This window comes from Aptenodytes patagonicus, chromosome 7, assembly GCF_965638725.1.
Source record: "Aptenodytes patagonicus chromosome 7, bAptPat1.pri.cur, whole genome shotgun sequence".
In the NCBI taxonomy this organism is placed as follows: Eukaryota; Metazoa; Chordata; class Aves; order Sphenisciformes; family Spheniscidae; genus Aptenodytes; species Aptenodytes patagonicus.
Window position 1 is genome coordinate 33,234,546 of NC_134955.1, and position 26,289 is coordinate 33,260,834.

The 26,289-nt window shown below is 37.0% G+C and overlaps 1 protein-coding gene across 7 annotated transcripts in view; it reads right to left on the reverse strand.

The window, feature by feature from the left end:
- Positions 1–26,289, reverse strand: part of PCNX1 (pecanex 1) — a 93,532-nt gene that overhangs the window by 58,586 nt on the left and 8,657 nt on the right. For 3 of the 7 annotated variants that reach the window (XM_076344762.1, XM_076344760.1, XM_076344759.1), the window contains exons 3-7: positions 20,258–20,363; positions 17,142–17,187; positions 16,131–16,220; positions 12,776–14,473; positions 987–1,119 (exon numbers count right to left, since the gene is read on the reverse strand). In XM_076344762.1, coding sequence (XP_076200877.1) covers positions 987–1,119; positions 12,776–14,473; positions 16,131–16,220; positions 17,142–17,187; positions 20,258–20,363 — 2,073 coding nt within the window. Of the gene's footprint in view, positions 1–986; positions 1,120–12,775; positions 14,474–16,130; positions 16,221–17,141; positions 17,188–20,257; positions 20,364–24,620; positions 24,676–26,289 lie in introns of those variants that run through there. The other 4 variants (XM_076344765.1, XM_076344764.1, XM_076344766.1 and 1 more) reach the window with 3 other exon arrangements.

Below are 26,289 nucleotides of genomic sequence, written 5' to 3' on the forward strand. Positions count from 1 at the left end.
AAAGACAGCTTACCATATGAAGGAAGATCATTAAGAATACACAACATACACAATTATTCCTGCATATTTATCATATAACTGGAGGAAGAACTACTTTGATATGTATGGGGGAGCGTTCCTTCCTCTACAGGCAATGTTCTGCCCGCCAGATTCTCCAACATCATAGGCAACCGAAGGATTGAAAGATTTAAAAAGCAAGTTTAAAAACTTATTGTGGTTGCTGTCTTCTACTGTTCAAGCTGACAGACCAGAGTTGCTGTATGTAACATATTACTAGGCTCAGTATTGTTAACAAACGGGCCAGTGAAGGTTGAGGACTCCTGGGACACATGTATATAGTACATTCTAAACATTGCCAAGGCATGCAGAGTGCCACACAATTAGATTTAATACTGAGCAATACCGTGCATTCTATAACAAAGGCATCACTATTATTTCATTATTTCTCTTTTGCTGTAAAAAGCTGCAGGATGTTCATACAATGGTTTACCTATTTTAGATTTGGAACCTTTGCATGTACGATTTAGATCTTTATAGTGTTCTGCCATTTTATTATTATGCTTATTTCTCACTATCTACAGACATGAAAAGTGATTATGGTACTAGTCCCTAATGCTTACTTTCTTAAAGGAAAGAAAATCCTTTTTTTTGAGTAATATTTTCTTGGGTTTTTCTCCTTGCTTGAAAGTAGATGTTTCTAATGTTTTTGATAAAAAACACTGAGTAAGTTTGTTAGCATTAGTTCATTATGTTATCAATCTGAAATCAGCTATAACATGTTAGAGACTGGCTATCCTGATCATTTTGAAAATAGTGCCACATATACATGCACAATTCAACAAGCCCACAGTGACATGCAGTGACAGCTCAAGGAGGTTATGGTGGGGAAGGAAGTAAAAAGTGCTTTTCTGGCAACACTGGTGGGTGTGGGGAGAAGTGGTCTGCTGCATGCATGCTAAATATGGTGGAACATTTAGATACCCTACCTGAGGGGTGATCCGATGAGCAATGTAGGAGGGGTAGGGTTACTCCCTGCATTGTGCCGGCGTCGTACTGCCTGACGCCTAAATGTGCTGCGTTCACGACGAAATGTGACAGTCTCCTCGCTGGCTTGTGCTGCTGCATCAAGACAGACTTTAGGTCAAATAAGAACCCATCCTAGTTACGTACACAGTAACTTAAGACTCCTTTCTTCCCCCTGACCCTCCCCAAGTTAATGAACTTGACTTGCAACAACAAAAGTAGCTTATGCACTGACTGTTCAAATAACCTGCCTCAAGACAGGATCACAACACAATTATTAGTAAAAATGTGGATGATTGGGTGGTTGGGAGTGGGGTGTGTGTGTTCTTGAATATACAGCTTGCTTTTTTTTTTTAACCCCCAGATCCAAATAGCCAGGTTGCAAAAAAGTTGGATATTCCAAATCTCTTCCATTTACACAGGGCAGGAAGAGACAAGACCAATCTCACCCTTTATCTCATTTAATAGATAATTAAAAGAGAAGCCTAGAAAGGTTGTCTGCCATTCCTCACCATAATATTCTCAATTTTATAGTTTTTGCCAAACAGGTAAGGTTGAGGTTAACCTCATCACACCTCCTCAGGGGACAAAATAGAGTTGCTTTGTATTTTTTCCTCATAAGCACCAAGGGATACACGTTGCTCATTTTAGACTAGTTACACTATGATTTGGAGGAGCCAGGGGTTGAGACTGAGCGAGAGAATAACTTCTTTGTAAGGATTGGTGGTTTTGTTATTTCAGCTCCCCAAACAAAAACAAACAAAAGGTTTGGTCCACTTAAAAAGCAACACTGTAAAAGACAGTTTGTATGTACTCAAGGGAGTCTAAGGTTCTTCCACAGATAACTCCCCAAAATCCAGCTGTGCTCCCTAAGCTTCACAGTCTGAACAACTTTGGATTTCGACTGCTTCATAGTGTGTCTACAATCTCAGAGTCTTCCTCCTGAACCAAGGAAGCTACTAACCAATTTGAATGCAGAGCACTAGAGAGCTCAAACGAATGGGTCACAGAGAAAATAGGCTTTGGCAGGCAAGTGAAGGAGGAGGGAAAAAAAAACCCCAACCAAACAAACTTGACATGAAGTCAGTGCAAGAAGAGAATCAGAATCTTGAAGGGGAAGTCACAACTCGGTAGCCAAGAAGCCTGTTACTAGAGTGAGAAAACCAAGGATTGTGTCAAGCCAAAATAAAAGAAGAAAAAACACTGAAGGGAGCAATGCTTTTTTATGGCAGAAATATCACAGGCAGAGTAGTCCATGTTCACTTAAGCACATTTCAAGTTACAACATTCTTGTCATTAAGCTTTCAAAACTTACCAGCAAAGAATCTAATGCTGGTCTACAGGGAATAGCAATCTATAGCAACCTACTACTGCTGTGTATTACTGCCATAGCTCAAGCAATAAAGACTGGATGGAACAAGAGTCTAATTCCACCCATGAACCACAGGTTATCAAGTGAATACTGTATACAAAACTTCAATCTGTAGTTTGCTTTAAAAGCTAAGAAACTACATGAAGAGATATACTTTAAGACCAACATTAAAGCTACACACGTTTCATTACCAAAACATCAAAAGTTAAGGACATCCTTAATTCAGTCCTTTCCTATATTTTCAGGAAAACTGTGGGATTGCTCACTTTCTCTTCACTCCTCCCTAACTGTTTTTGCTATTCTAAGCATGAATAGATGATACTTCCTTTTCAGTGTATTTCAGCAAGAATTCAATGCATTTCTCTTGTGGTTTAATATACAGCTTTATGCTTTGTTTTAATACACAGCCTAATTTCTTCAAGGATTTCTTTATAGCTCTCATACTTGAAGTACTGGGAAAGTGAAACACACTAAACAAGACAGTATGAATCCTGACTTTCTTCCGGTAGATTAAAGTTAACACACAAGAGGTCAAAACTGCCCACTAATTTTGGGTACCAATTTGTAAAGCTCAGTTTTTCCAGTGTGTACATCAGCATATATTCACAACACAGCTTTCACTGACTTCAGATGCAAAAGCAATTCTACACATTTCTGCTAATCAGGCCATAGTTAAGCACCACGAAATAAAGAACAGTGACTAGTCTTAAATGATATGTAAACATCTTAATTACCATTAAGATGGTAAACATCAGCATTTCATCTTAATTACCAGTTACAACTACTTAGCAAAAGCAGCATTCAAGTGCAATTCTTCAAGGCAGCATACTTAACACTGAGATTTGTTTTTGTTTTCATATCCTTTATTCAGTAAACATCACCTTCTGCAATAACTGAAGCCCAGATTATGGAAACACTAGAGGTCCTTCCTACACAGCTCCAATTATATCACTAAAGCAAGTCTACATCAAGCACTGACTGAGGCAGTGTCCTGTGAGGAACATAGAGAGATATAAACATGTTTGAAGATAAAAAAAATTAAAAATCAAAATTCATACGTACTTGGGGATTAAATTCAAAGCTGCACAGGCAAATAGTTCTGGCATTTGTTAACTTTTTATTATTTCACTTTAACCTTTAAAAATCAAAGTAGATTTGGTGTAGTTTTCTACCTTATCTACCAAGGGATTTTTGATTTATCTTGAAACTTTTGTTCAACACACATCTTCTACATACACTCTTCTTGAACGTAGGTGGTGACATTCAGGATCACTAAGCAAGTCTATAAGTTCTTTTGAAAAGACTGCAGAGCTTTTCAGCCCAACAAGCTCCGAGTCTGCTAACATTATACAACACCTCAAGAAGCTACATGTTGAAACCATGACTAAGAAAGTAAAAAAAGCTAGTTGAGCAGAAAGGATTACGGTTTGTTTGAAGTGTGGAAAGCCAAACTGAGCAAAGTTCGGTTTTGTTTTGGGGTTTGTTTTTTTGGGTTTTTTTTAAACTCGTATTTTTTTTAATCCTGTGTGTTCTTTAAAATAGCAGTAGAGAAAGCTACTTACGTTAATACGTATTATTTGTTTCTACTTGTCTTTAATGAGAAGGAGCAGTACAGCTGCTCGTGAGTTGACCAGTAGGATGTAAGATAAAGCTCCTAAATTATCCTCTGTCATGCTCCGAGAGCAGTTTAATCATGAGGGAAATAGCTTTGTTTTAACATAAATAAGCTTCCTTTAATATTTACAGAGTAACAGAGTGTTTTGATGTTTAAAAACAACACTAAAATAAAAGTATCCCTGTAGGACAGCTTTTTTTCCTTTTTAAATACATCTTTAGACCATCACTCACTTCTCCAATGCTGCTACTTACAACCATTTACTCTAGACTCCAGAAAGGTAAGATCCAACATCTACACTCATGTACAAAATCTAGATCTAATAGGGAGAGATAATATAGGTTATATTTTTACAGTTCCTGCTTACTTTAAGTAAATCAGTAAAGGAAGACAAGCCTTTCGGCTTACAGAGTGTTTGTTGTTGAAGTCTGTTCTGGTTTTGTTTTATTCTAAGTTTTTTATGTTGAAACACTACACTTCATTAATGTCAAGAAATTTAAGTATAAATTTCTTCTGCATGTTATCATATGAATTTGAGCCCCCAACATCATCTGTTCTCAAGAACAGAAAAATCAGGTTTGAAGTTCTAAGTGCACAAGTTAGAAATGCAAACCTACATCCCAGAGATAACAAAATAAGAGGTGGAGACCTAATGACAACTTTGTAGCAAATTTAACCCTCCCACACCTACTCCCAACTATAATACATCTAATTTCAAAGAGGGAGTAATTTGACTTTTGTTATTTGTTAATGCAACTGAGCATATGAACATATATTTATTAAAATTCATCCTTTTTTTCCCTTTCATTACATTTCTGATTGGAAAAAAGCCAAATTAGCAGTTACACACTTAGAAAGTCATGAGGATATCATTTTGTCATCACACATTTGGAATTATACTTTCCCAATAAAAGGACTAAAATTTATTGTAGGGAAAATTCTAGAGTAACAAGTAATTCACATCCCTTTGCCAAACAGCTGGGAATATCTGAACGTAGGTTGAACTACCCTGCCTGCAGGTTATGCCCTTCCAAAATTTCTCTTTCTATACTACACAAGTGTTTTTGATGTAAACCCTCTATAGTTCCTCAAAGTTTTAAACAGAACTGAAGACTCAAAGTTTTACACTACAACTACACAATTATTGTACAATACAATTAGCTTTAAGAAACATAAAATGCAAATATTTTCTTTCAAACAGGAACATTTACACATACAAGCCAAAACATTTACAACATCACCCTACATGTATGTACCACTGTTTCTAACCCAAACTTAGAAGATGGAAATTGAAGAAAAAAGAGCAAAATTTCCAAGTTTCATTGTATAAACACGTCCCATTTCATTTTTGCCTAGCAAAAACACTAAACCCAGTGCCTCAGATAAATTCTTCCCAAGTAGGAAGATTCCTGGAAAGATATGGTATGGAGGTAATACAGAGATAAAGTGTCCACGTGGAAAACCACAGAGTTCTTAGGATAACAATTGCGAACTTCAGTCTAGACTGGAAACAAAAAAAAAAACCACACACCCCCAAAAAACCCACACACAATGGAAACACAATGTCCCACACTCTTCTCAGGAAAGGAAAAAAAATACATCACTTGAAGTCTACATGGTTTTGAACATTACTCAGGTTAAGCACAGTTAAATGTGTGCATGGAACCTGAGTGACACTTGGACATGTCACTTCTCTCCCTATCAAATGGGAAATTGTGATCTAACTATTGTCAACCACTTGTAATGACCAACCCTACAAATTCTCAGTGAGAGATGAAATTAATAGTTTATGGCTTCATGCGTTCACATAAGCAATGAAATCTGTCTTCTCACACTGAACATACTTTGCCAAACCAAACAGCTGGAATTTTGCTCTTCTGTATCGAGCGTTTATATCTCGTTTGTGTTCAAAACCTGAGAAAAGCCATACTTCTCACATGCATTCATGGATTAACACCACCACTCTCCTCATGGCTGAGGCATTCGTAGTTTCTTCTCATGTGCCCTAACACTATTTTAAAAACCATACTTGTAAGATACCCAAGTAGAAAGGAGGAGTCCGTTCGGTCCATATCTTCAGTATACAGTTATTAATCACCATGGATTATGCACCATTATAAGACCTACAATTGCAGGGATTTCTTATACTTCTCTGATGAAAAAAGCGAAGTATTGGTTTATAGTATTATAACTTACTGTGGACATTTAATGAAAAATATCACTAATGCCAATTTCTGAAGAATGGAGATGTGGGCAGCAAATGAGAAACAATGAAGAACAGAGGGACATCTCTAAGACAAACTTTTGCTAGAAAATAGGGCAGAGAAAAACAACATACAGTTTAGGAAGGAAAGCTTGTCACACACACACAAAAAAAGAAAATTGAAAGAGAAACAAGGGAAGTAAAGCCCAAGACTTCAGTGTTGTGGTTGAATGTATAAAAAAACCAAACAAGTTTGAGACTAGGCTGGAAGAATATTTACAGTTACATCAAACCAGTCACTAAAACAATCTGAAAAGCAAAACACTGTCAAGCAGGGAATAACCAGGACAATGAAACCATCTGTTTTGAATTCTGAACCAAACATTTTTACAGACCAGCTTGACAGACAAGTTTCTATACTAATGCCAAAGATAAAACTAGGAGTCTCAGTTATTCTACTTCACTGTACTTCCCACTTCAATTATCCCACTTTTAAAAACATTAGGTGTTAACTCACACAGACTTCTTGAATATAATGTTGATGGACTTGGGGTCAAAGAGCTAAAGCTATGACCTAATCTGATCCCCTGCCCAATATAGTCCCTATATCCAGGGATTTGGGTATCAATAGCTAGTAGTATGTTCATGCAGCAGACAAATGTTCATAACCTACATTAATCTTTATGAAACTTAATTCTGACTTTGTATTTGGATTTATTCACCTTAAGGATTAGATGCTTTAAGTCTTTAGAACACACAGCCTTTCCGGCATAAGTGTTATTCTATATTAGTATATCATACACAGAAAGTCATGTTTGCTTTGAATGGGCTTCTATTAACTATAACACCAAATGTTAATTAGTATCCAACTTCGATATATCCTGGAATTACATCTCATAGCTACATTTGGCAGCAACGTGAGCACTTCCATTACAGTTCAGAGAGCTCTCAGAACTTTCTCTGCTGTATGCATAACAATAAATCCAGGTACACCTACAAAGGAGCATGAAAAATTGGCTTATAAACTTGTTAGTAGATGCAGCTTCGTTTATACCAAGTTCTTATTCAATTCCTGTTTGAGATGAATACTTGGCAAATTTGTGAACAACACATACTACTTGTCAGAAAAATTGAACCATTCTTTCCAAATCAAGTAAAAATTGCTGCAAGAAGTAGTTGCACAAACGCTACCAATCTAGGACATTTAAATAACTCCCTCCCACAGCAATGCAAAGTATTTTAAAAGAACTACTACTTCTGGTTTCTTTGGGAGGCTTGAGAGAATTTAACCAGGGTCAAACTTTATAAATAACATTCTCAGGGAAAAAACAAACAAAAAATTATATGAAGTGTATTTTGCTTCATTTTTACCTTTTGGTATATGCTGTAATGCTGTGGCATGCACCTCTCATCAAGTATCCCAAGTTTCCCTTATGCAGCCCTGTAGAACTTGAGGTAGAATATCTACCTAGATGACATGCTAAAGGAGTGTGTTTCTACCAAGCAACAGGAAGCCTCTTACCAGTAGTACTCAGGGCTTTTGCCAAGCAATTACACACATTCCTGGCTCTCAAAAGCCACTGCTGTGAGTTGGACAAAACCCGAGGTGTTTGTTTGTTTGTTCCCCGTCACCACCTTTATGGAACCACAAAGTATCAGGAAGATGGCAGTTATTTTGGTCATAAGTCATCTAATGAAAGCCTCTTTATTATCCATAAATACCAGAAAGGGGACAAAACAGGCAGGACTGAGTCCCCACACAATGTACTAAAACTGTATTTTGCTTCAGTAGGTAGTGATTAACAACTAGTAGATGCAAGATTCATTCCAAGTGTTATTTCATTGTTAAGTTCCAAAAATGTAGAATTCCATTTCAGCCTCACACATCACTCCTAATGCTGTTTACATCTTTAAGTGTTGAATGGCAACATCTCACCTCTACTGAGATGACAAGATATCCAAAATCAGAGGTAATTCTGTAAAACTCAACCTTTACACACAAAAGCTGTGACAGAACAACATTAATGTTAGCCCTTCCCAATATCTGACTTTGAAAGCATAAAGTTTCTATGTCGTGCTTGAACCAAATGCTGTGTATATTACAACACCACTAGCTGACATCTAAAAATCAAAAGTACAGTCTTTTGGTTCCAATAAAGAACCTCATATGGAAGAGAGCCCTTTCTACTGGCTAATCTGCTTAATGTGATCCAGTTACAGGAGGGGCCCTGCTGAACACGTTAATAGAGATAGCTAACGTACACACAACCAGATTACAGTAACTTTACACGTTTTTCAGTTTCTTCCATTTCTAAACTCTTTCAGAGTTTGATTTTTTGTGCAAAACTGTTTGGTTTAGCAGTCTGAATGTGAACTGATAAGACTCCCAGAAAACAGACCAGAAGCCCCATCTTCTGTAACTGTATTAATTCCACCTGCAGAAAACATATCAAACTAAAGTCATCAGAAACGTGAAACAGCTCTATAGCACAGGCAAAATAAGTAATGACTGTAGACCTTACGCAACATAAGCTTAGTAGGAAAAAAGTGATATATCGGTAACAGCTGACATGACCATTGGCTGCATAGCAGAGAACTGAATTGTACTTTTAACTTTGGAGAGGATACTGTTTAATGATTACAGGCAGGTATGCTAAGCATATATGCACAAATACACACAGACTGAAAAGATGAATAGGTTTCCATATGCCATATGAAATGTGAGATTCTAATCCAAGCTCACAAAACCCTATTTTGCCTGCCTGTAGAGATGTACTGTAGACCACAAAACACAAAAGAACAGTATGAGCTGTTACTTCAATATCGCTATGCAATGCACAGAAGGAAAAATGCATTACATTACATGCAGTTTTATTTACAAAAGGGTTTGTAACTCAAGAACTTAATAAATTACAGCAAGCTGTAAAAGAAAGCAGCAACTTAAAGGGTGCGTCTTTTAGTTAATAGAGAACTGGGGGAGAACACGACTTTTTAGGTTAGCTCAAGTTTTACAAAACATCACTGTGTCATATACGGCATTATGTGGTTCTTTAAATCTTTACAAACAGCAATCAAGAAACAGCACACATCTGAGAAACCAGGTATAGGAGAGTATCAAGGTGGTATTTCCAAAATATCACCAGACATCTAGGTAAACTTTTAGACATCTGAACAACTTCATCTGACCCACAACCCATCAATTCACTAGCTACTTTTAGAGGCTGAGTGGTTAAACAAGGATAACAACTACTGTAAGACATCTTCCATTTTTTTTGTTATACATCCACCAAATGTATTTAATTACAGAATTTTCAAATGCTGTTTGTCTGCATTTTAATGAACTGCAATTTCTATTCAAATGCACAAGTTATCTTGTAAGAAGTGAGTCATTTACCACTTCCTGGCATAGTAAGATAGAAATGAAACTGCTAAGCTTCATTTCTAAGTATGCTAAGTATCTGCTGAAGTAAAATACATACAAGTTTGTACAGCATCCTGCTTAGTAAAAGATTACTAAAGGCCATATCCATTACAAAACATGTTTTAGCAGTTACATAAACAAGTAAAAATGCACTTTTTAGTTTACTCCCTAAAGACTGAAAGATAAGATGAAGTTATAATTACTGATTTAAGTCATATTTGAAAAATAGGAACTGAAAGCTGCTGACTGAAAAAGAGACGGTGGTATTAATATCAGTCTTTTGGTTATCCAGCGTGCATCTGTTAATTATTTGTTTCAGAAAGTTATCATAAGCAATCACAGAAATTAAGAAAATATTTATATAAAGTTATAAAATAATCCTTTCAGCAGGAGGTTGGACCAGACAACTTCTAAAAGTGCCATCCGACCAATATCCTCTGACCTTATGAAAATCTGAACCAAGTTTATTCTGTAATTCATCTCCTACATGTAAATAAACTTCTTAATTTTCTCAAATAATTTCTATACACGTACACACATATGATGTATATTTATATTACACATGTATATCTTTAAAAACACTCCCAAAAGGTGAAGACAACTCAATAGTGGGAAATACTGAATATAAAGCAACTTAGATTCTAGAAAGTTAAAACATTTCTCTGATTACTATTAGTCACAGGTAAGCCCAAAGAAGAAAGCCACAATTAAAGATACACAGCTGTTACAAAACCTGTAATATAAGTTATAAATTTGGGAAAAAAAACCCACCACAAAAAACACACAAAAGAAAAACCAGTAGAAACAAAGGAATTATTGAGATTAGTCATGAACAGCTGAATTCAAAATAATTACTGGCTTGATGCTAGACATGACTGCATAAATATTTCAGTAATGCTAAAGAAAAGTTATATTTTTGTTCTGCTTTCAAAAAAAGCAGAGTGACATTCATTTCTTATAATCATAAAGGAAATACTTCCTATTCTATTGGTAATAAGAAACATAAGATACAGCAAGTGTTATTAATCATACAATGTCATCAAGTCTGGAGAACCTGAATCCAGATTGCTTCTTAAAGTCAGCCTGAAACTCATGGGCAAGTAAAACTTGGGTGCTCGCCATTTATTAAAAATACTAACAACTTCAAAGTGATCATTATCTAAACAAAGTTTAAAGGTGAAACTGAAGAGAACAGTCCATCAAGAATGACAGCAAGACTTCCCTGCTTAAGCTGCTACAGCCTTGTATCTTTAAGATTCTTTTAAATGTGTTAGGGTTGGTCTTCCCCACCATTTCTCTCTTTAAAAGAGCAACCAAAATATTTGGCAATATATAGCATCAGTCATGCACCGATTCTTTCAGACTACTGATGACTGGTGAGTGCATATAAAGCCTGACATGTTCTGTAAGGTATATTAATCCTCCTTTGCATATAAGGAGAGAACCTTAACAGTTTTAAGCTGTAATAAACAATAATAACAAACCAAAATTAAATTAAATCTTGTGCTAAAGAGAGCATAGAGTCAAAACTGTAAATACATAAAGCAGACCTTTTATTAGTTAAATTACTCTCAGTAGACATAAAGAAGAGCTGTCACTTTAACAAGGCGTAATAAGAATGTGTGTTAAGTGTTTAGCTTGCAGAGTTAGTACTAAAAGAGCAACCTGGACTCTTTCATTAAAGCTACTGCAGAACTCTGTTACTAGGAATAACAGAAAGACAGAAAGTACCAATATATGCAGATTTTTTTTTTTTTTTTTTTTAAGTGAAGGCATCTAAATAGGTCTGAACTAATTGTAAACCAGTCAAATTTGATCAGTAATCAATACACAGCTAAACTTCAGTGTAGAACACCTTTCCCCCCCCCCCCAGAAATTAATTGTACTGATTTTTAGAGTTTGCTCTTATGTCAGTGTCGGGGCAGGGGGGCGGAAAAAGAACTATTGGTCATATCTCATCTCACTGTGAGTTGGAAGTCTCTCCTTTTAAGATGGAAGAGTCACTATACTTTGCTTAGGCAGTCTAAATAACAAGGACAGTAAAATTGCTACAATTTCTTAAAAATATCTATGTCTCTATCTAAAATACAATTTTATGAAGCATTTGTGTGCTTAGCTAACAAGATCCAGATTATTTGGTAGGTATTGCCCTCAAACAATCCCAGAAGTCAGAATGAGGTAATTAGCAATCCCATACTACTCTGAAAACATATTTTAAATTCACTTATCTTCCATGACACAAAAAGCCTTGCAGTTAAGGGAGTCAATATGGCTAACCAAGAAAAGAGACTGAAACATCATAACAAGCGATAAACAAAAAACTATTAAGAGCTCCAAAATTTTTTAAAGATGCCCCTATTAATCTAGATTAATACCAGCTACTACAGGTAAGCTTAGTACTCACATTACGTGAAGCAAAGCAATAGTTATAGAAAGTAAGAGGAAACTACATTCCTCTCTCCAGCACCGGAAGGTTATTGTGTTCTCATAATGAGGACAAAAAAAAAACCCCGACAACACGAAGTAAACAACGCTGTCTAGCCAACAATGGCAAGGCTAAGTAAAATCAAATCCCTAGGAGAATTCAGCTTAGTAACCAGACCATCATGAGAATGCACAATTCAAGGCAGCATGGTAAGGGGTTTGGGTTTTTTGGGGTTTTTTTAATTTATTTTTGATACCACCTCAAGCCATGCCAGAGCATTCATCTAAGAGGCAGCAGTAACTCCAAACAATCACTTCCATGTTCCCAATTTTCTAAACTGCACAATCTTTCAAACAAAAATAGTCTCTCTTTTATTGTTAAATTTTAAAATAGTACACATAATTTGAAGTTTGAGTAATACAATGGAGCAGGTCTGATTTGATCACAAATAATAATTTTAAGATACAGCTCTGGTTAACAAAGACTGCCAGTTACAAACCCATAATACCTCTACCTATAGATTTCATAACATTTGTATGAATTCAATTCCCATTTCTGTAGATCTTCCAAGAGATTATGAAGGAAATGCTTTGTCAGTTTTACTAGGCAAGAACGAAGAAACAGGAAGACGCTTAAGTATCGGTGTAACTTAAGTCGTAGATCCCAGACTCATTAACTAAATACAGCAAGGTACTTCTGGTAGGTTATTTACTTACCTCCACTTGCTGATTCTTGCTCTTCCCCTTCAGGAAACGTAGTCTGGCTTGGTAAGCTATTCCTAGAACGAGTGACTGACTCTAAGTGTGAAGCCCTTCCCAACAGAGATAGCTCATCTAGCACCTCTCCTTCTTTGGCTTCCAAATCAGATTTTGAAGTGGTTAACTGTTTTATGTTACCTGGTGCCATTAAACTATTTGGGTCATTTAAACAAGCTACAGTACCACTGTCCAGGCTTAACACTCTGGCACGATTCTTGGCACTGTTTGTGCTAGAAGTCCGACGTGTAGATCGTTTTTTGCTAATTCCTTCAGAGCTTACATGGGTTTTGTGAGCATTTTCAGGGTCTGTGCCGCCACGTTCTTTAGAAACATATTTGGTCTTTAGAGCACTGTACTTTCCCTCAGGAGACTGGCATGAATGGGAGGTGGTGCTGGAAGAGCTATCACTGCTGAACTGGTGAGCTGACTGCATACTTGATGTCCTGCTCAAGTCACTTTGATCACTGGAGTCCTCATCGTGACAAAACACAGCACTGTGAGGTTTAGTACCAGATACACCTCGGAAGGAAACATATTCCCTGTGCCGACTTGAATCAAAACTACTAGCCCGCTTTTTTCCTGTCCTTCTCCGGCTAGACTTGTGGGTAGAGGCTGTTCGATGTATTAAACTAGAAGATTTTGGTCGAACATCTCCTTCTTTTTGTTTTCCACTCGTTTCTTTAGAAGCCCTTGAATCTAATAAGACAGCTAGTTTCTCAGTCTGCTCATCTCTCTGTTCAGCAGCCTTCCCAGGTGGCCTGTCAGCTTGCGTAGTCAATTCATTGGCATGTGGGTTCTTATTGGCCTCTTCTGAAGCAGAGGCACCAAGACACTTCTGACTGTGCATCTCATCAGATGCGTTAGAACCCTTTACCTCTTGAACACCACTGTTAGTGCTCACTTCCACAGCAGTCCGTTCGCTACTAGTCCTTTTGTCAGTAGAACTACTGTCATCCTCTGAGTCAACACCACAGTCTTTTTTCTTACCATTCTTTTTTTCTTCTCTAGGAGATTCCTCCTCGTGCTCTGACAACACACTTTCTATATGCGTTGAGCTAGTATGTTCACTTTTATAGCTACTGATGGTACTGTTAGTGTCACGATCAGTCCCACTGCAGTAGCTTTCTGTTGAACCACTGCTTCTAGTACTCAGGCTTCTCAGACTGTCCACACTTTTGTCTGCTTTCAAGGATTTGCTCTTCCCACTCTTAGCCAATGGTTGAGGGCTGCTACTTTTCAGAATGTCATCTAATTGAAAAACTCCTGAAATGCAAGAGTTCTCAGCCAAGGACTCTCTGGATGCAGAAGGGGGCTTGGAAGCTTCTAACTCACTGACAGGATCTAGTCCTCGTCTTTGCTGATAGAGAGGGAAGTCATTTAGTGAAGCATCTGGAAAAGCGACAGCAGAACTAGAAGTCCTTGGTACACCTCGTGGTCTATGATCCTTCCTATAGGAGTGAGAATGCAGAGTTACAAGCGAAGCTACTTCTGTGTCACATGCACTGGTTTTAGACTGGTCCACAAGCTGGTTGTTCGAGAGGCACACTTTGTCACTGTTGTCTCTCAGCAAATCCTGTCCAGATGATAGTGACGGTTGGATGGAGACAAACGAGTCATTCGACACCAGACGAAAAAGCTTCCGATCAGTTGCCAAATCTGTTTAAGTACATATTTAAAAATATTCATGTAGAATGTTCTTGTAAGTCATACAGTCTGCTTTACAACTGCTTGTTTATATCAGATAAAGCAAATGAATTTGTCAGTTTATTTACAAGTACTACGTATCACATTACCATTTAAAAGACTTTCTAGCATCTGGGCAAATCTGACAGACTTTTTTTTTTTATAAAAAAGAAACCATCAACACCAGCTTAATCTTAGCAGCTAATAAAAGACAACACAATTCTGACAAGTCCCCAACCTCCTCTATTGCTCATGTGTCTCAGACTTTATGTTTTTATGTACCCCAAAGTTTCTTAATTATAAAAGGGTACCCTGCCTTTTGTTTTATTTCCTACATGCAGTAAACTGTTTGTTTCACATAAACTTTAAAATTATTAAAGAAAACAAAATAAATCCCATTAACTTTGAAGTCACAAAAAAGCCAACAAAAATCACCTTTCCTACCAAGCTCACAATTAGCAAGGATGTAGGCGCTGGCACAGGTCTCTTGGTACTATAGTGAAACTCCCTACGAAGTTACTGAGTTTTACTACCTCTAAAACTGGTGCTGTTAAAGCAAATCATGAGGATTTGCTGTTAGCTCTTGGTCAGAACAATTGTTTCCGTTATCCATCACAAGCAGTCTCCTGTAAAAGCGTCCACCTGCAGGTAGTATTGAAAGTCAGGCTACTTTCCTCTTTGGTACTGTCACTAAAAATAGAAGATCTGGAGGCCAGGTTAAGTTACTACAATTGCTAAATTTTTGTAGAGTGTATTTGCACATGTGTAACTTAAGAGACTTCACAAACAGTTCTGTTAGTCAGCTGAAAGTAGTAGAACCCTGCTGCCTATTACAACAGCACGGCCACTTGTAATCCTCTATTTTAAACATACTTTCTGCACTGAATCACACAGTAACGTCTGAAAGGAACCCATCAATCTGACTAGATTGGCCAAAGTGAACTACTGTATTCCCAGAGTTAACTTCCTGCTAATCACCAGGTACTTCAAAATCAGCACACAAAAGATTTCCCTACAGTTTTATGCTCCGTTTTAAGCTGAGCAGATTTTTTCCTGGCAATGAAGCTAAATGAAAAATGAGATCCGAAACAAAATTGGAAAACTGAGGAATACAAGCTAGCAGTCTTCTTACATACTAGGAAAAAACAATTACAAAACTCTGATAGCTTGCATATTAGAAGCAGTCTATAGCTCCAGAAACACAGAACTCTGCACAGGATCATTTACTTTACAGAAGAGCACATGTAATTTAAAAAAATTCATTTGGCTGTACTGGAAAGCAAAGCAATTTAGTCTACAACGAAGTCCATGAATTCCAGGCCACTTTCAGTATAAGAGAGATCATCTAGAGACATGTAAGCTAGCTATCTTTCAGCAGTAAGGAGACAGTAAATATTTATTACCTGCTGGAAGATGCCAGAACAAGAAACACACAGCCAAAGAATAAAGTTAAAAGAGTATTCAAGCTATGTATCTCAGGAACTTAGAGTAATTAAGAAAGGAAACAGAGAGCTTCAAGATACCCCTTCTTAAAGTCTATCAACAAATTGCATTAATTTATTTAGCATGTTAAGCAAAGGGTCTTTGCTAACAAAATACCATGTTTAATATGCAGAAGAAGAAATTTTACCTTGTTCTTCACTCCCTTCTTTACATAGGCTAGAACTCTGGCCAAGACTTAAACTGATATCATCAGAGGTCTTGGCAGTGTCAGTATCTCCTGTGAATTTTAAGAAAGAAGAGTACTAGTGCTCAAAGTATTAACACATACATCTACATACACTGCAGATTTCTCACCTGTCATGAAAGACTGTTGCTTTTCTTTCTTCATTTGAAAGTAAATAACAATAATTACAAGTAACAAGATTTCTCTTATCTTTTACAGGTAAGTATTGTCTACTCTATTTCTTTTATTTTGTGTATAAGAAAGTTTTCATTCAACTACACAGATCTTCCATGGAGAACTGGAAAAGTATATTTCCATTGGGTTCTGTGTAGGAAAGATTTTTTTTTTCCTTAAATATATATCTATTTGAATATTCCTTTTTGCATGGTTGCCAATAAAAATGAGGGGTATATTGTAACAAAATACTTGTAAAGATATAAAAGGTAAAGAAAAATCAGGAAGGTGACAAAAATTCACATCTCATTTTCTTTTGTCTTATTATTGGCTTAACAAATTTACAAGATAGCAACTTCACATATTACAAATAATTTATCTTTTCATCTCAGAGGAGTTCACAAGTGTGTCCTGGACAATACTTTTGCTAGATGCCAAGCAACTAGAAATAATCAAGTCATTGAAATACAATACCAGAAGGGCGATTGGTTGCACAGAACTCAAAATAGTAGAGAAAAGCCCACTCAAACCAACCCCTTGGCTCTGCATTTACGAGCAAAAGAAAAGCCTGTTGTTACATGGAAAACAGAGCACAGATTCCAGGATGTTCTCTCCTAGTGTTTTAGGCACATAATTTACAACTCCAAGGAAGATTTCTTCCCATTAGTAAATGCTGTACTTAGCTCACAAAAGAAGTTTTGAAGATGAACAAGGTAGACAGTATTTGGAAACAACATAGCAAACAATAGTTATTTGAAGTGCTACTGCAAGGTAGTTTTAAGAAGTAGCCAAAAATCTCACCTTTGATGGTTGCTGCTGTTCCCAGACGAGATAACCCAGATCCAATCTAGAAACAGGGAATTATGTAAAAAGCTGTAAAGTTTCAGGAATTACCCAACTGTTGTTTCCTATTACTGCAATGCAGGCATTTGCCTATACACCTAGGAGAGATTTTCAAAGGCACAAAAGCATCCAACAGCACAGTGCTGTAAAACCCTTTCTGACTCAGAATGTTTCCGCTGCAAATAGAGATGACAAGGCATCTAATCATGCATCCAACTATATCACTGCATTATTCTGTTTTATAGCCAATGTACTTGGAGATTTTACTATGCTGATTTTAAAAAGTTTCTAATCTAGGAATTTTCCTTGAAAATACTTACTATGGAAACAAACTACTAGTGTGGTGGTACACTAATGACTGCTGTTGTAAAGCTGAATGTTTAATGCAGTGATCACAGTTGCCTAAAATGCTTAAAGATAACACCACATTGATATAAAACTTAGCTGTTCAACATAGTAACCACCAAGCTGAATCCAGAAACTGTTCCTATTCGAAAAGATACATTTTTACCAGGGTTAGTCTTCAGATCTGTCAGAGTTGATCCAATGACCAGGCAACCACAAGAACCTAAGAGTTGGTACATGGAAAGTGGCAGCAGCATGAACAGGGGATATGGCAGGATGATACCTGCTGGCAGCTGAATAAACTTAAATCAATTTAACCTAATCATTTTACTGTGTCTTTTTCCTCCCTCTCATTCCTGCAAACGCAATTTTTCTTTTGAAGACAGTTTCCAAGTATACAGATTGCAGTTACCTCAGAGCAAGTAAACTGGTCAGTGGAAGACTGTGCAGTATTCCTTGATCTATTCTTGGATATTAGTTACAATCACTTTTCAAATCTGTAGCATCTGCTTTTCAGCCATGTTCAATGGCCAACCAGCAGGCATGTACCTCCTCGTATGAAAATTAACTAGCCATTTAGGTTTGCAGTCTGCCTTTCTACATACGTCCTATGATCTGTAGTGGATTATTTTGCAGAGGTGCTAAAGAGTATTTAGTCTTTCCTTCAATAATATTTCCAATACCACCTCTCTCAAAGAACTCCAAATAACACACAAAAATGCATGTGTCAAATAATTAAACCACTCAGAAATAAGATAGGAGAAGAGCACTCAAAGGCAAAATCTGAACCCAAGATACATAAAAACGATGGCAATTTGACTTCACTGTATACATATTGGGATGCTGTTTTTCAAAAATCCCCAGTTCAAATGACTCTGGGGAAAAGAGCATAATTCTACTAATTCTTCTCTGTAAGCACAGCAAATTTAAGGTAATCTGAAGATGTGTGCAGATTTTATTCAGCCATACTACGAAGAACAATAGCTTTGCTATATGTAATGCAAAAAAGCAGCCGGAGCTTGTTTAATGCATTTTCTTTACTACACTGTCATGCACATTTTTAGTTAGTCATTTTGCCATGTTTCAACTTTTTTTTTTTCCCCTTCAGTAACATGCCTTGCTGAATGCTGTAGCTGAATGCAAATGCATCAGCATGGGAAAGCTATTTCACACAAAAAACTGAACAGAACTCAGATGCCTACTGTTCACATACCCTTTTGATGCTGCAAATTCAATCACATGGGACTAGCGAGCACTAATTTTATCAGCATAAACACCTTTCAAACACTATACTCCTTTCGCAGTAGCTTTAACTGTGTTATAGTGTCAGCATTAAAGCACGCAGGAAAGAACACAGAGCTTCTTCACATGCTTTAACATTAAAACCGTTATGAGTATGTTTGGAATAGTTTTTTTTCCAAAGACCAGTCAAAGAAACACGATCCCCAGCCTAGTTCTGTCTTCCTACATGGACCATCACTTCCTATTCCTTTGAACACTACCAAATACCTGCTATCTTCAAAGGAGAAAATCTTTTAAGAGTATCTATGCTGCATAACAGAGCATTATTCAGATAAAACATCAACATTAGCATAACATTGCACTACATTATATACTGCTTCCTCAGAGAGCTAATTAGAAGGACTTGATACTGTAATACCACACCAAGAGTTTCCACATCATTCAAAAATAGCTTCTGTATCTTTAATATGATGCTGCATTGCTCATTGTCAACATAACCTTACAGTCTGGCCAGTCAATCTACTTGTCCTCATGAAGAGTTGGTAAAAGAAAGATGCCACAACTGGCTAAATATCACAAGCCAAACAGAAGGAACAGCACATGCAGTGCTATGGAAGTTGAAGGTATAAATCTAGCAGACATAATAAGGAAACAGAACAACTTCCCCAGTGAAATTACAAGGCAACTAGAGCATAATGAAGTTGCATTAAAATCTAATAAAGCCAAGGTCTTCAGCACTTCCATCTGGTATGCAGCAGCCCCTATTTATTGCTTTCTTCCCTCCACTGTTGAAGTGTCAAAATAGTGAAGATTTTGCAGAGGTCATCCAAAAACAAACAAGTTTTAGTCTTTCCATTTCTACCAGTTTATCTTGCTTTGTATTTTAGCAAATTAACATTTTTGACTGCGGAGGCAGAACTGTCAGGAATAATAACCTTCAGAAAGCCATTTAGCATTGCAAGAGATAATCAGCAGTGGATACGTTCTAAGACGACTTAACAGAAGCCTCCTCAAATTCAGCACAACTGAAGTTTGCCAATTAAGCATCTAAATGACAGATCAAACAAAAGTAAGGGAGGAAAACAGTTAGAACATAAGGGTGAAGTTACAGCTTGAGCTATCTAACGACTCACTGATTCCAAAAGGAAGAGGTAAGCCCACCACAGTGGGTCTTGGTACTTATCTGACCATGCTCTGAGCCATTTTGATTTACTAAATCAGAACAAAGCTAACTGAGCAAGAGGGAATACTTTCTGATGAGAGTTTAGGTTGCCTTATAAAATCCAGCCACTCCCAAAATGAACACAAGATGGGATGAGCAAGAGCTATGCAGCTGGGAGAGTGCAATGCCACCCTAATAAAGCAGTTAAGAAATACAGAAAGGTAAGTTGTTTAGCCTAATATAAGAAAAAAAACAGTAAAGATTACACTACAGATTGCAAAGCCAGCAGTACTAAAGCAACAACTGCAGTAGCTTTAATTCTTACCTGGTTGTTTGGATCTACCCCAGCATAAGAATTGCGTGAACTACAGCCAACAGGGGGAGTTGCTTCTCGTATGAACTCTGACATCTCAATCCCTCCACCAGGGTCACTGAGAGAAACATAAAAGAAGGAAAAGGAAAAAAAAAAGAAAAAGAACATTAACCTACCAGTCAAACAGAAGTTTGTCTGTCTACGCTGAGTGTAGATTCAAAACATTTTTTCCCTTTTCAAATATCAGGGGCCCAAATATATCCCAGTATCTCAGATGAATACTGCCCATTGACACAGGAAGCTCAGCCAGAGCTGGAGCGCCCTATATACTGTCATAGAAGCTGCTGCCTTGTAAAGTCCCCTGTCACCACCCAACACAAACCATGAAGACTTAGGAGCTACAAGGCATTTTGAAATGCTGACATATGAAATTCTCTCTGTCCATACATACACACATGTAACTTTCAGATCATCTGTCCAACTGTAATACCCAGAAATCAATCAACAGAAAAAGTACTAAATAGAACTCTTTCAAAGAGCAGGGAAAGGACTCCAGATCTTTTCCTTAGACTGGATCCAGGAGCAAAAGTAAGGATGGGTTAACCAAGAAAGCCACATACTGGCAGTAAAAGTTATTGGAAAGAGACATACAGGGACACGGTATCTCCCCCAGGGATGCAAACCACTTCTTTCTACCAGAAAATTACTTCCCTTCAGATAATTTACAGGCCCTACCAAGAAATATTTTGAGGTACAATATATATTATGTCCTAGTGATTTCACCTTTGCAGGATTAGTAAGTATTGGTTTTAAAGTATTTTCTAGATCAACATCACCAAATTGTAATTCAACATAATTCAGCTTGTCACAGACAGATATTTATGAAACAAAAGCAAGCTGGACCTGTCCATTAGGACAATGGGGTGTGAAATGAGTTGGGGACTACAGCTCAGGGATCCAACCTAGCAGTGTTTGTTAATTGCAAAGAGGGAGAGGTTGAGGCATCCTTTTTCCTTTCCCAGTACAGTTCTCTTGAGCCATCTTGATCCAGGAGACTTCTGAACAGAAGTAATGCAGTGTAATTTGACACTGACACTCTCTGCTCCTTCCCAAAGATAAACAGCTGCTTCCTAACAATCAATGATTCAGAGCTGTGGCAAGTCCACTCCCAACATTTTGCTGGAGAAAGAACGCATGCACAACCCCTCTCCAGCTGGACTAAAGAAACTAAAGATGAAGCCCCTCTGGAGAACAGGACAGAAATGGACAGAAGCATTGCAGGACTTACTTAATAGACAGCTAGTCTCATAGAAAAGTCTTATGCAATAAGACCAACACCTAATAATTTTTGTAATATACGAACATCGATCTAGGATACATAAACAAACTGTCTGTAGACTAAAGGACCTGAAACATCATTCATTTTACAGCATGACATTTCAAGCTGTTGTCACCTCAGAGAGGTGTAAAGATACAACCTTGGGAACCATTCTAGATCATACAAGAGGCCCCTAAACCTTCATACATCAAGAAATGACAAAAAAAAAAAGAGTTTGAAGTTAGGAATATATTACTTCAGTAAAAGTAAGTTAACTTAAGAGACAACCAGCCATGAGTTAGCAGAACAATTATGGTCTGACTCCAGCAAATTGAAGTAAAAACTCACCATTTTGGTACAGCTCAGCTGTGAGACATAAGCATGCTCTTATTGATGGCTGTTTACAGAGCCCTCACTGACCTGGTATTATCAATTATGCTAAGACAGAACCAGGTAAGGAAAAAAAAAAAAGATACAGAATTCGGCTTCAATAATTTCAACCAGCTTTAGCCAAAGCATTCCTTATGTAAGCATTTTAACAACACATAAGGACATAACATGAAGACTAAACTAAAAAATTCTCACTTAATGTTTAAGTTCAGCATAGATTATGATGACAACTGAAGATATAACGAAGAACACTTTTTCACAGTAAGATGAAATTCCTTTCCTGTTTGAATAATTCATTCAGAAACACTGCATATGATTAAAGTATGTCCTATGAAGTACAAAAATAAGTCAACATGAATAGGCTCTCATGCATGGAACTGGATAGTTAACCAGGGTGGGAGAAGGAGGTGATTTTGTCTAAAAGTGAACCAACAGATATCAGCATAAGGAACAATACAATCCAACACTACCACTCCACTCACAGCTGCTATATTCTGTGACAGCACACACAAACTAATGGATTAACAAAAGCTAGTAACAAAAACAACAACAAATAAAGTCTGCAGGAACAAGCAGGAAGTACAGATTTCTAGGATTAATCATTGTACGCATAAGGATCTGGACTACAACAGCATGTAGAATCCTTTAGGAGCTATTTTCTGCTAGTGTTGTGCCCATTCCTTTCTGCTATTAAGTTCTACAATCAGTTTCTTACAGTTTGCTGACTTCATACCCTAGAGCAAGTGCTACGCTTTCCAGTTTGCAAGCAAAAAACCTGAAGTGAAGTTACTACACAAGTTGAGAAGACTGAATAAATTATGTCCAGCTACCTGCAACGGAGATTGCTGTGGAAGAGGCATTCAGAGACTGCGCAAAACAAATTAAAACTAATATTTCTAATTATTAGTAACTTTCCTATCTAAAATTACTATCTATAGCTATATTATGTTACTTCGACAGAGACTAACCAAAAGTCTGAAGAGGCTGTAAACCTACATGAATTCAGAAGTTTAAAACCTGACTTAGGCTGATTGACTAAATAAATCTGATATTCGAACTAGAACTTCCAGGGAGAATTTGGAATGAGCAATTTTGATTTCAGGACAAAGCAGAGGAAGAGTTTTATTCTTTTCTTTTGAACACCTTCTTCTGTCCTTAATTTCCAACTAAAATAGCAGGATAACTAGTCAGGAGGCTGCTCTCAAAACACAGAAGGACCACAGCATGTACTGCAAATGCTAGACCATGACAGTTTCAAGTATTAAGAGAAGTTTTCTTTAAAGCTTGAATAACTAATTAGAGAGTCAAAAAGACAAAACAGCTCCAAGCTCAAGAACAGGTCTGCCAGCCACAGAAAACTGCAAAGAGAATAAACAGCAAAGGTAAGGCAAGAGTTGTAGAGATTACTTTTTTTGATTATTTCTCTTGCTTATACTTGTTTAAGTAGACAGTACGTAACTCAAAGGTGCAACATTCTCCAGCTGTCAGTTTTATTTTATAGGAGAAGTACATGTGAAATTCATGTAGCATCATAATTACAGTTCCCCCATGCTGATGGAGCTCAGGGACAGAAGTGTCACCAGGTTAATGCTTTATGATACTTTGAACTATAGTAGTCACTGACACAAGAAAGAAGCCATATTCATATCCCCAAAAGCAAGACTGACTGAGTGTTTTAAGGTATCTATGTGGGTCCACTGATACCCAATAAACATTACACTTGCACTGTTCCTTCTACCTTTTATGCGAGATTAGGAGCCTGTATCCCTATTACTTGTTTTCATGAAAACCTCACAGAAGCATTACTAACACCATCCCCTTAAGTATGAAAGCAGCAACTGCACTAGAAGCTACAGAAGATGACAACTCACATTCCTATCCCTAAATTAAGACTAGCTTCTTTCAGAAATATTAACTAGACAATTTCAGCTTTATAAAGAGGATGAGGAAAAATAAACAAGGCATTTCTTAGGGAACACTAAGTTGTTCTTCACTGAAGCATGCCAAAGTTTTATGAAAAGATTAAAAACCCTTAGAGTTTGATCCTATTCACAAACCAATGTGAACCGAAGATAAATGAGCAGTTCATCTAAACCTACAAATGACAGCACATAGTTTTTGTCAGATACCTGAAAGCACCACTTTGCAGACAAACACCTTCAGAAAGAAAGAACAGCAGTTCTTAGAAGCTAAAGAGAATCCTGAACATAACTTTTGAACAGAAACCAGACTATTGCTTAATCCTTCAAAAATATTAATACTCATATCTAAAGTGGTCTCAGGAAGGGTGTGTGTGACAGGGTGAAAACTCTAGGACAGCTTTGCACACTATACTCTATTTATTTGGTATCACATACTGTAGCCTAAGCTATCAAACTAATATTCTGATTATGCAAATATTTAAGGTAGTATGTCTGCTTAGAGATCGCCTATATCCACCTTATGCTAAGGGAGCAGAGTTTAAAAAAAAGTAACACTCTACATACACACTTTCTTCAGAGACAGGTTTTTGGTTTTTTTTAATTAGTGTTCCGATTTAACTTACTAAGAAGGCGACAACTCAATATTAAACACTCACTCTACATCCCCTCTACTGGTTTGAATGTTATCCCAGAGTTCTTGTAAGCTTCCAGGCAAAGATTAGTATATACTGTACATCCCACTTACCAAAAAGTAACTCCGTAATTTCTGCATTGACCTTGTTCCCAGTTCTAGTTAAGAGACCTGAAAGTGGGAACAAGGATCATATAAAAGTTAATGAAACTTTAGTTGGCAAGCAGGACACACAGCATCAAACTAACCTCTACTTCTGAGCTCACAAATGCTTAAAATGTAGTAACTTGTCCCATGTCAACTGCTCCTTAGACAAAACAGAACTTTAGAAACATCCAGAAGTAATTCACAATACTAGCAGAAAGAAGTCCCTTGCCAAGTCTTGGCTACTGTTTTGGAAGCAAAAGCTATATGGCTTAAAAAAAACACAAACCAACACACACCACACAAAACAAAACATCTAAGGACCACAGCTAAAACATGCATTAGCAAGGTTGCATTGAAACAGAACAGACCATTAGTTTACTTTCATGAATTTTATTAAGCAGAATAAGCATTAATATACATTTAAGCAAGCATTCTGCCAAAATAGCTTGATACAGTTTTAGTAAGGTATACGGTGATCTAAATGGAGTCACAAATAAAATCAGCAGGTTCAGTTACCAAACACAACATGGAAAAAGGGTCAGGTTATAAAAGATTGATACAAGAAGTTACTGTATATCAACTTTAAAGGAATCTAAGACACTGTTTTTGCTAACAATACCTGAGCTGAGAGCAGATACAGAAGAACTTAAGACCCATCTCATGAGAAGCTACCCCATATGCACAGTAAAGTCCTTTTACTTCTAGGCTGAGCATTTTAAAGATCATCACTTTAACACTTCCTTTCTTTAAGCATCCTGATAAACAGACTTAAGAGGCTTCTTTCAACTACATTTCCTTATAGCATGTGTCTCCATGTAAAAAAGTTTGTTTTTTTTTTTAAAAAAAAAAAAACAAAACACAACACCACAACAACACACACAACCTTTTAAGACTCAGGACAGCATACTAATTGCCCCACTTTGAAAACTATTCATGGCTACTGGTACCAAAAACTCAGACAAGAGAAAGGTCTTCTTTAAAAGCTAACAATTCAAGGTTGATTTATTTAATGCAGTCTAACTCTTAAGATAGCCTCAATTATCTGGAGCCAGGCAGAGGCTTTGATAACAGAGCTTGTAATACAGTCTGATCAGACTGGTTAGGCTGGCCTTGTTGATGAGTCATCTTTTGCTCGTCTTTCTCCAAATAGTCTGGTCAGAGGAAGAAAACCTCTGTTTTTTTTTAATGCTGGTGACAGCAAACGATCTGTGGAAAGGAATCACCTCCTACTGACAGTACTTCAGAATCACCATCTTCATTACTGAGCTGAGCAATTCCAGAATTTCCAAATTCACAGGACAGTGTTCTCCTGAAGTAAGACTATGACTGGAGTCAAGCATTGTATCAACTCCTGCTTTTGCAAAACTAAGCAAATTGAAACCCCACCAGACATTCCTTTTAGTGATAAAAGACTTAACATGTAGTATGTGGTCTTTGACAGCTAGATTTTTAAAACTAAGTCTACTGCTGAAATAAGGTTACTTGTACTGGTTGTGTTCATTAAGTATTTAGTGACCTAATCAGCACACATTTTCCATGCTATTGTTTCAGTGCTTCCAGCATTTTCAATATTGTTCTGGAACTCCTCTGGGAGAGAAACCAGGAAGTTAACATGAATCCATCATTGCAAACCTAA